Source organism: Gobius niger, assembly GCF_951799975.1.
Source record: "Gobius niger genome assembly, chromosome: 7".
NCBI classification, from domain to species: Eukaryota; Metazoa; Chordata; class Actinopteri; order Gobiiformes; family Gobiidae; genus Gobius; species Gobius niger.
In genome coordinates, this window is record NC_136858.1 from 12422241 (window position 1) to 12433205 (window position 10965).

At 41.9% G+C, this 10965-nt stretch overlaps 1 protein-coding gene across 3 annotated transcripts in view; it reads right to left on the reverse strand.

Annotated features, from left to right (window-relative positions):
• The window catches only part of tp53bp2a (tumor protein p53 binding protein, 2a), a 44394-nt gene extending 33533 nt beyond the window's left edge, over positions 1–10861 (reverse strand). For 2 of the 3 annotated variants that reach the window (XM_079559885.1, XM_079559884.1), the window contains exon 1: positions 10651–10858. In XM_079559885.1, coding sequence (XP_079416011.1) covers positions 10651–10677 — 27 coding nt within the window. In that variant the 5' untranslated portion in view covers positions 10678–10858. Of the gene's footprint in view, positions 1–10650 lie in introns of all 3 variants that reach the window. The other variant, XM_079559883.1, reaches the window with a different exon arrangement.
• Between the last annotated feature and the right edge of the window lie 104 nt (positions 10862–10965).

The window sequence follows — 10965 nt, forward strand, 5'->3', positions numbered from 1 at the left end:
CTGAACAAACAATGTAATCACATTAGTTGTGTAAACTTGATATTCCAAATTCCGCCACCCATTAATTATGTTGTATATTGAAATTGAAAAGGTAATGGCTTGAGCATAAAAACGCCTTTCATTCTCACCCGTGAACACAAGCTGCTGCTTTAATTACAACCCAAAATGTGCGCAAGCCTCACGTGTTGCGAGCCGACACTATTATGTCCTAATTCCGAAAAGGAGTAATTAAACAAGTTGGGTGACCTATATAAAAACTTAACTGTCAAGTGAAAAAAAACTGCAAAAAAACTCGCCTGTGGTAGTTTCTGGGAAAGAACTGAGAACCAATTTAGACTTGACATGACGGTATTTGACAAAAAACAGCTTCTGTCTCTGTGGGTCTATCAAAGCAGTGACAGGGAGAACTGCTGACTCAAGCTCCTCCGTTTCTTACCTGGGAAGAGACAAGGTTGATTGCCCGGGGGAAAAGGACACGGAAAGAAGTCCCGGTTCACCATTAGAGCAATAGATTTCTGAAGCCATCACACAGTCTGCTACGTCAAAGCCAATTGGACACACTCTCCCCCTGCGCTTTAGAACTGGGGTGACAACTCCGAAAGCGTACAATTATAGGAGACGGCGTTACTGTGCCCACACTCGAGACAATGTCAGAGCTCAGCAGCTGTAGAAGAGAACAGCGGAGAGGATATCTATCGCTGGGATTATGTTCAAACTGTAGCTTTTGACCTAACTAGGATTTTAGTGTTGAAATGTGATCTTAAACTCGATGCTCTGGGAGTTTTGTAAAGATACTTTATGTGTTTGAAAACAAGTTCTACAACGAGTAAAATAAGTTCTAAATTTCACTAACAGCAGTCCACAGTAAATCCTGTCTTTCCGGTCACAATTACTTTATCTCCAAAACAGCAGATCCTCTTCTACCTAATCCATCCTTTTCAACATCAGTCACTGCTACTAAGCTCTGCTACTTCCAGCTTTCCCTCCGTTTTCTCCTCAGTGCTCCAGTCTCATCAATTTCACTATTCACTATTCAGTATTCTACACCTTTATCCAAACCCCATCTCATTTAAATCAAAAACACTGGCTTCTGTTTTGGATTGTCACTGAATTTTGTTTGGTCTTGGGCTCTTGACCGAGTGTTTTTATTCAGGCAAAAATGTACTTCGATCATGTTTTAACATTCCATCTGTCAAAAACATGCCTGGAGTAGAATTTAACTTCATTTACTAAGGTTTGAGTAATCCATCTAAAGCCATCTCTTCTTCAGCACCAGAAATTACACAGTGTTGGTCTTCCTGCATTTCATTGTGTAACACAGCCTTTCCCAAAGTCTGGGACATCGTGGCCCTCATATCAATCCGGGGTTTAAAGTTGAATAATGTAGTAATTTTCTCAAATAAATATTTACAATGTACGTGTTTTGTAGACACGCTTTGGGAACCACTGGCATAATATATAAGCTGGAACTGCCCTGTGTAGGCCTATAATCCATCACCAGACTCGTTCTGAAGCAGTTCAGCACTTAAAAATGGTACAAAAAAGAAGAAAAAGTAAAATCACGGAGCCGTTGATTTGCTAGCATGCTGTTCGCTAAAAATTGAAAGCATTTTTTAATTGTTGATCATATGTCATTCCCACTGGTGCCTGCATAATGAAAGCAACACGGTCCTCACTCCTAAAGTTTGTTCCCATAGAATCTATTCATTGTCGTCTTTGGAGAAGATATGTCCCATTTTGAGGGATAAACCCAGGCACAGTATGAGCTTGGGAAAGGTCTGAACTGGATACCTTTTGGTTGTTTCACGAACACCTGATCCACTGTCCGACTGCGTCTCCACTCTTGAAATCAGATGATGATAGAAAAATGTAAAACAAAAATAGCTCTCGTTTTTAGAACCACCTTCCTTCGTCTTTCACGTTTCACCAAAGACAACCTCAACCCACATAGCAATGACAGCACATGACTGACGCCCTCGACCTGCTAAAACGTTAGGTCAAGCAGTTATAAACAGGAACAAGGCGCGGAGACACTCAAGCATCGGATGTACAAGACTGCACTTAATTATCAGGGAAAACAGGGACCATTAAAGGAGCAGTTTACAGTGACGGCGATAAAAAAACAAAAAAAGACATCGCCTTGAGATGCTGATGCTGCTTTTAAAACTTCTCTTAGGAACGCCGGAGGGACCGCGCAGCCGAGAGTGAACTGGCTTTTCCTGCTCTGTCAGTTACTCAACGCAAGCGCTCAAGCTCAAAGATAAACATTTTACTCCCGGCCAATTACCGGAAGGAATGCTCACTCGCGACACTCCAACTGATCATTAGTGTACATAAACAAAAAGTGGAAGAAAGCTGTTAAGGATGAGATCTTAGCAGGCGTGGTGGCCTAAAAACTCTTAATCCCCTCCATGTGAGGGCCCATATGCCTATGTCTAAATGCAATTGCGTGGATATTGAGTTAAGAGTGATCAGAACTGTCCTCCGCAGCAGTTTGGCCATCTCTAAGAATAGACAAATCACATGGGACAGGGCCCAAATGGAATTACTCTGCAATACACAGATAACTAGCGCATAAAGGACGTTCCATCACGAAGAGGACAGCTACATACGTCAATACAAGCTAACAGTCAAGGAAACACGAGATTCAATTTTTCAACCCTTAATAAATCCTGTTAGGAATTAGCTGACGCGGCTAATGTGATTTAAAATGCTTTCTTTTAACAACAGCATCTTGCCTTGGGAGTAAATCATCAATCACAATGGATCTTTTCTAAAGGCTAAAGAGGCTAGCTAGCACGAGACACTTTTCAAATGTCGTTTTGGAAAATTTCAAGACCTCAGACCATTGACGTTACCAACTTGTAATATATGTACTAGATTTTAAGCGCAAGCGCAAAAAAAGATTACGACAATGTTTTGCGTCCAACGTGGCAAGATTTTGTGCTATTGCTAAAAATGCTACGATAAGGGCGAATGCTAAAAGGTTAAAAAACAAACAAAACGCTGTGATATAAAAAGCTTTAGGCTAGATTTAAATACAAATAATGAAAAATAGCTTTAAGAACAGGTGCAGGTCCGTAACTAACTGAACATATAAGGTATCATAGCATTAGCATCTCTGTGAATATGGTATAGCAAGCTAATTAGCATTGCAAGTGTGAAAGTAGCAAGTTTGAACTCGCGCTAAATATCAGTAATCACATGGTTTAATTTGACCGACAATGCTGAAATTCAAGATGGGTAGAGATGGGTAACAAGTTAACCATAGTGCGTCATGGTTTTAAATTTGAGGTTGTGTAAAGATTAAGTCATTTTCACACAGTCAAATTCTTCAAGATACAAAGGCACCGATTTTATACAAACATACAAACTGTTAATTATCCACTTCAAAGCGGCAAACATCGCTGAGTTCAGTAAGGGCACGGCAACAACTTACAGCCAAAGTGAATAATTAACAAGTTATGTCAGTCTAAATGAAACCCCGCAGTTTAAAAGATAACATCCTGTAGTGTGCTCCATGTAATCAACAACTTTCATGGAGAATGGTTACAGCTTCTAGTTGAAACACCACAGGACTTTACAGGAAAGAAAAACAAATCGACTCTTTATAAATGTTGCCAGTGTCCTTAACTGTAATTCCTTGCCACAGATACACATGTAAACTTACAGGCAGATGCAAGCGAGGTGCGGGAAAGCATGGATGACACGGCGACGATATAAAAAGTGCCCAAATAAAACTCTGTGTCCAGACAATTTCCAATTCTGCTGCTGTAAGCAAAAGTTACCCAGGCTCCTCTGGACCAATGAATGCCATTACAAACTTGATACACATGAGAAGTGAAAGGACGCAATTGTCATTTTGAGCTGGCCTGCGAAACTCAATGTGACAATGATAGATAACTGTCTTGAATATTATAACGATCACGATATTTTAAAACTACTGAAATCCTAAGACATTTGTTTGATTCATGAATGTCTGCCAGAAGAACAGTGTGAATTCAGGGCAAAAACAAGGGTAAAATGGAACTAAATACACACTAATGGAATCCCGAAGAAGCTAACAGGCTAACGGGCAAAGCTAACTGTGGGCTAGCACCACTTAAACAGTATTTACAGCCAAGTGAAAAAAAAAAATCTCCATTGTGTAATTGGATGCACAATATCCCTCTCTCCCTTTGTCTTTTCGGTCAGCGTAGTATTTACTCTCACAGACAATTAATGGGTAAAAAACGCAACATGCTACAACACCTGCAGTGACGCTTATGGCCTCTAGGGGCATGAGTTACTTAGTACAGCTTTGAGTCAACATTGATTTTCGTTTTTAACAAATAATATCAGTCAGTTGGAAGATGATTTTGCGATATGGCATCATGTACACTGCAATGGCGATAATTTGGCAATATCTTGTGCAGCTCGAAATCTTTTCAATAATATAGTAGGAATTAGTAGGGAATAGGAATGGTTGACTGAGAAATAACTTTTACACATTAAAAAGTCTGCCAACTATTTGTTTTAAGTACTTTGTGAAATGCCATCTGTGTCTGAATATTTGTGCTTTTCAAAATCATTTGTAAAAAGAAAAATTATGGATATTATGGCTTTTAAAAAACAGCCCTGTGATACAGAGGTTTCTATGTCTTGGTTTGCCAGACTTGACACTGTTCCAGCAGCCCTTCAAAACAGCAAGGCAGCAGAAACTCTTGGGCTTTTCATGCATTATGTCTCTAGTACATCTCTTACACTGCATTACGGGATGAGGGGGCGAACGCGGAAAAGGTCGAGGGCAGGGAAAGGCCGGGGAATATAGTAGCCCGATTGAGCCGCAACACGTAAGAGCAAGAGAGAACATTCGCTGGCTTTTATACTGGCTGGAGCCGCAGTGAGGGGAGACTATTGGATCGGGACAAGCCCCCAGCCTGTCTGCACTGCACCACTTTGGCCTATCGCTGCTCCATCTGCATTATCACAAAAGAGACCCTGGAAAACGTGTCGAGATGGATCCTGCTTTTGGCTGAAAGATAAGGGAGATACAAGTTAAAGACAACAACTAAGGGAGATAAAAGTTAGACAGCAACTGGTTAGTTTCAACTGCTCAGATTTGCAAATCTCATTCATTCTTCAAACCTCACTTCTAAGTAAATTTAGCTCATTGACTGAATGTACAGTAGCTTTTCAAAGGCATTAAAATATACAGAAGCAGATAAACCAAAAAGTGAAAAACATGTTTACTTTCTAAGCGCAACTCCGGGGGAAACTTAAAAGCAAATGGCATAAACAAAAATCTTAACTGAACCGGGGGAGTCAAGTTCCGACTAGAAATGACTTTTTAGAAGAGAGGAAGCGGAGGATTGCGTTGATAACTGTGCAGGTGTGGAATGTGAAGCATTTCTTATGTCAATGCGCCAAGTCCCACCTCCCTGGTTTTCAAAATAGAGAGCAGCAGGATGTTTCAGGCAACTAGATAAAAAACAAAACTTGATTGTTTTTATCTAGTTGCTTGAATCTACAAATGACAACGGAAAATGACAAATGGGCTTTAATGTTGTCCGGGGGGGAAGAAATCCAGCCTTTTCTCATCAAATGTCCCTGTATTTCATTTATGATGCATTATTAATAAGCAATTAAAGCTGTTACATTTATCAAAATTGCGTTTTTTTGTTGTTGAAAGAGGTCGAAAGTAGCGCTTACATTCCATTTGCATATAGTGTCCAGAACACCCTGCTGCTTACGTGGTGAGAGAACAGTCTGTGAGTCATCAGTCAGAATAAAAGACTAGGCTTGACACGAGCATCACTGACACCGGACAAACTGCTTTTTACAAACGAAGATGTGGTACTAATTTATACATCCGACAGAAAATTGTTTGGAAATAAGGTGTTAATGATCTATATATTTTAGGTGCATTATTATGGTGATTTTTAGACACTGCTAATACTTCACCTATAGAATTTTGATAATGATTGTTTATTTCTTTTGTATTTTGAGGGAAATTATCTCTCCATGTGGTTCGTCAAGCGCCAGATAAAATATTGGACCTCCCAAGCACCACCTCATATAATATTTGTTTTTCCAATGGAGCTAAATTGGACTAAACTTAAAGCTGCATTATGCAACTTTTTAAGTTGATATTTGTGCATATTTGACCTTGTAGTGACCTAGCTGTTGTATGAGTGGTCAGTATGGCGCCTTTACCTTCCATCACAGTGGTCTAGTAGGACGCTTCAGGATCAATTATTTGGGAGGTTTTCACTAGGGTTGTGCCGATGGACGATGTCATCGTCCATCGGCGATGGATGAGCAACATCACGATGGAGAGCCACCATCGTGATGCCAAGCCCCCTCCTGTCAAAAACACGCACTGGTCTTCTGTAGGCCTTGCAAACCTACAAACTTTGCAGGGATTGCACTGTAAATTAAATCACTGATGTAACTAATATGCGCGCTAGCGTCAGTAGCCTGTCAGAAGCCATGATGTGTTGGCCGTAATTATTAACGTAAAGACGCAGCTGCTCTGTTTATGACGCGCGGGGCTCTCTCTCTCTCTCTGCAGCTCAGAGTTTAACAGCGCGTGGTTTTGTTTTGCTTTGCTGCGTATTGAAACTTAAACCATTTTAAAATGAGATGGCTCTCACATCGGAGCTAGCTGAGCGCGTGGACTATTCTCACGAAGGACCGAGAGAGGAAAGAGAGAGGAGAGAGAAAGAGGCGGTGCAGGAGTTAAGAGGTTAGAGCACACGGACCGGGCGGCGCGTGGAGCGGCTTCAAAAATGTAGCTACGACGCAAACTTCAAAATATTGTCCCGTTCACCCACTGTTTCTTAAACATTACGTTAAAATTGAGCAAATGCAAATAATAAGCTCCCATTTACATTTGTATTAGTGTGATAAGAGCCTTGGAGTTCACGCTCTGAATACGTCGTTCTCCTCTTAGACTTTGCGCACAAGTTTTAACACATTTCTTTTGCAAAAGTCGTGTCCGTGACTCTGTTCAAATCATGTTTAGTTTAGATCCATTTATCCTGCAATCTCACATTTTCCTAGCATACATAGTAATATGTAGCATATATAGGCTATGCAAATGTCTTTAAAAAAAAATGCTTATAATGAGAAATGGACGATATCATCGTCCATCACGATGGTTCACTGTAAACATCGTCAACGGCCAATTAAGGGGACATCGCCCAACCCTAGTTTTCACGGCTGACGGACCCTCCCAGAAAACCTACAAAGCAATTGATCCTGGAGCATTGTAGAGACCACTGTGATTGAAAGTAAAGGCGCCGTGCTGACCACTCATACAGCCGTTAGGTCACTACAAGGTCAAATATGCATAAATATCAACTTTATTTTCACATAAAAAGTTGCATAATGCACCTTTAAATGCATTACAAAAGCATAAATGAAGTCCAAAACTGAAAGGGACATTGCAGTCATTTCAAGTCACGTATTATTTCATTTATTGCAGTTTGAAGGTCCATAGACTATACATTACGTAAGCACTCCTTGCCCTCCCACAGTGTAAACAATAAGGACTGTGGTGGCTACGGCGCGGGGCTAGCTCAGGTTTCTGTTGACATACACTGCAATATAAGGCAAGACAATGCGCCACCTCATTTTCCCACTAACATGGCAACTCTGCCAAGTCGAGCAACAATGCCACTACAGTTCAATTTCATGTGGTTAACCTGCAAGTGCCAATAATGGACGTCTGATGTGGTGTCGCCGGGGGAAAATACAGTGCGGCCAAAGAATGCAAATCTAAGCGCGGGAGGCGAGGGCAAACCAAAGTTTATCAGCTGGAAGATCCACAAAACAAACAGAGGCTGTCATCGGGAAGGAATGAGGAAATGACCGATCTACCAGGGAAATTAAAAGGAGGAGGCCTCTGATGCTAAATCAACTTTAAAGTTCCCGTTACACACGCAATTTTATCACAAACAAACCTAGAAGTAATGCTGTTAGCTAGGAGACGTTAGCATTACCATGTTGTTAATTTTGCTATAGCTCCCCCGTAACATCTCCCATGCCTCAGTTCATGTTGTTTCTCACTCATCTTCTATTTTTTCTTTTCACGCCACTGATTTTTAAATTTTCACATGCATCAAAGATAGCAGACAGTGACAGAAATCTAATCAATGTGGAAAAAAAAGTGAAAGAAAATGCATCTGAATACAGTATGCAAATGTAAAATGGCAAACGCAAAGTTACCCAAATGTAGTTTTTGAAAAGCCAAAATGGGAGGAGATCTGATCCCTGTGATGATCTATCAATTTGAATTGTTACGGTGACTTTCGTGCTTCTCTTTTTAATGCAACACTTTTTCCACACCCTCTCCTCCCATTGGACAGCCTTTGAATGAGTGACACGCTGATTTGGCCAATCAGAGTTAAGTGTGAACCTTCAAAAGCAACCGATGGCTTACACTGCATCTTAAAGGCAATATTAAGACAAAATCAAAACCACCGTCTTATATGCTCTAAAATAATATGATTGAGACATACCGTCACTTTTCAAAACCCGGAGGCGAACTCATGGCACCGAGACCACAGCACAGTGCCAAGCTCATATGCTCCTGCCTAAACCCTAGGCTTTTGCGCAGCCCAATGCCAGAGTATTTTAATTAAGGCAGCCAGACAGGTGTAATAAATACTGTATCTTGGCGAAACACTAGCGCCATTGTGCATCAGCAGAATAGGCATGTGGAGGCTTAAGTGTAGAGATACCGAGTTGTACACAAAGCCATGGTTCAATGAAGGGTGAGCATAGCGCCTTATCAGCCCGCTGCCACTGCACGAGCCTCATACAATGTGCATAACAGCTATTTACAAGGGTCTCTCCACTGGGCATTGTGCACTGAGAACACTGACCCCCCCCCCCCCCTTCATTCACCCGGACTGCCAGCAATTACGCCATTACATTGTACACCAAACAGGGGGTGGTCACGAGTTACAGGCGCAATTGAGCACTATAAGTCAAAAGCCAGACAGCACGGGGGGGGCATTTTCTGTTTATCAGGGCCAGTCCAGAACAACCTGTCAACATAACATACGTGACACACGGGAGGGGGGGTGGGGGAGCGGGGCAAGGTTGTCCAAGTCGAGATGACACAAGAGATATTGATAGCACTGAGAATGAATGGTTACAGATGACACGGAGCAAGGTGGCAAAGAGAGGTCACGGGTTAAGACAGGTGTCGAGCCGTCACCTTCTCGCCGGCGATAAAGCGCTCGCTCACGAAGAGCTGCTGTTCAGGAAATGCAAGTCTGCGATTCGTAAAGGAAAACATACAACAAAAGCGTTGCTGTATAGGCGCCAGCACGTGACATAATACACCAAGACGAGAACGTTCACAAGCAAAGCACTATAGTGGAAATTTGACCTTTTAATTTGAAATACAAAGAAGGCAATTATGCAAAAGGCATATTGAGGACGGATTTGGGAGAAAGCCAAAAGGCAAGATTCAGATGTTGAAAGTTGATGTTGTTAGCCAAAGAGAAAGCATTTGTTTTGGGGCTCGGAATAATTAGCTAATTAGACAACACAATTTATGGCTCTTAATTCACCAAAAACAGCGGAGAAGCAGTTTGTTTACTTGCGATCTTCTCCTAATAGCTTGCATTTGAAATGACAATCTGAGTCTTATGTCTTATGCATGGTGCGGTGACCTTCAAATGTTGCAACTATACACACACTCGCTAACTTCATTGTACCCACAGCCTTGGCAAAGATATCAAATAAGTATTGACACAAAGCTACGCAGCGTTTCAGAAAGTAATGGACTTGTGATGAAGATGATGATTCTGGTGATGACATGGCAGATGGCCAGAGCTGATGCTTGCACTGTCCCAGCCAAAACTTCATCGTGGAAGTCAAGCGCTTTTTGTAATGGACCGTTCCAGTATGTGAGGAGCGACAGGGTAGAGATCGGGGAAGCAATTACTGGTCACTGGTTGATGAATGTAATTAGAGTGCATGCCCCATAGGTTAACAAGAGTCTCCAATATAGTTACAACCTTTGAATAGGGTATAATTTAAATTTGACAGAAGGCTGTGTAGTGTGTATCTACTTGGCACATATCATAAAGTGTGTGAGATGCAGCAAAAAGCATCATATGAGACCAAACTCATTTTACCGACTAAAATTTTGATGAGTTAGACAGACATTATTGTAAGAATGTTGTCATAGCAGATAACTTACACAGCACAAAGACACAAACACAAAGGCAACATGTGGAGTCAAATAGTAATTACACTAAAACAAGGCACTTTGTTTCGACAAATAACACCAGCAAAGGCGCAAACTGAAGGAGCATCAAGGGTTACTCACAGTAACAACAAACTATGCAAATCCCTGTTGTTAGTTACACTTGGCAAAACTAGAAGAGTACAAAAAAAACAACAACCCAAGCGTGTGTAAAAATAACACCCTCTGGCACTGACAGAAGCTCCAAACTTCACACATAAGCCCCGTCTGCTGCCATAGAAATGGCACACAGCACCATCACGCCACGTCCTTTTAAATGCCCAGGTAATTCACCCGATTAAAGCCGGAGAGACGCGAGCTCAGAGCAGGCAAAAGAAATCATCGCACGACCTGGGGACATTGTGACACGTACAGGTGATCAGGTCCAGGTAAATAGTACTCACCGGCATCATTTTAGCTTCGTACCGCATTTAGCTCGCACACACAGCATGAATCCACGGGCAGTTTCGACGAAAGCGGCTGGGCTCTGGAGCAGCTCGATAATCCCAGATCCCAAAGCCGCGAAGGCGAGAAGAAAACTCTCGCTACCGGGTCCCGTCCTGCAAAGAAGAAGCACCTTTCATTTAGCCCCTCAGATCGACCATAACAGCGCGTATCATCATCACATCTACGGGCTGGATGCTCTAGCGTTGACCTGTTGCTACAAATAACAAGGCCTTCACGACAAAAGTTTCCGCCGTAGTTCGGAGAGCATCGCA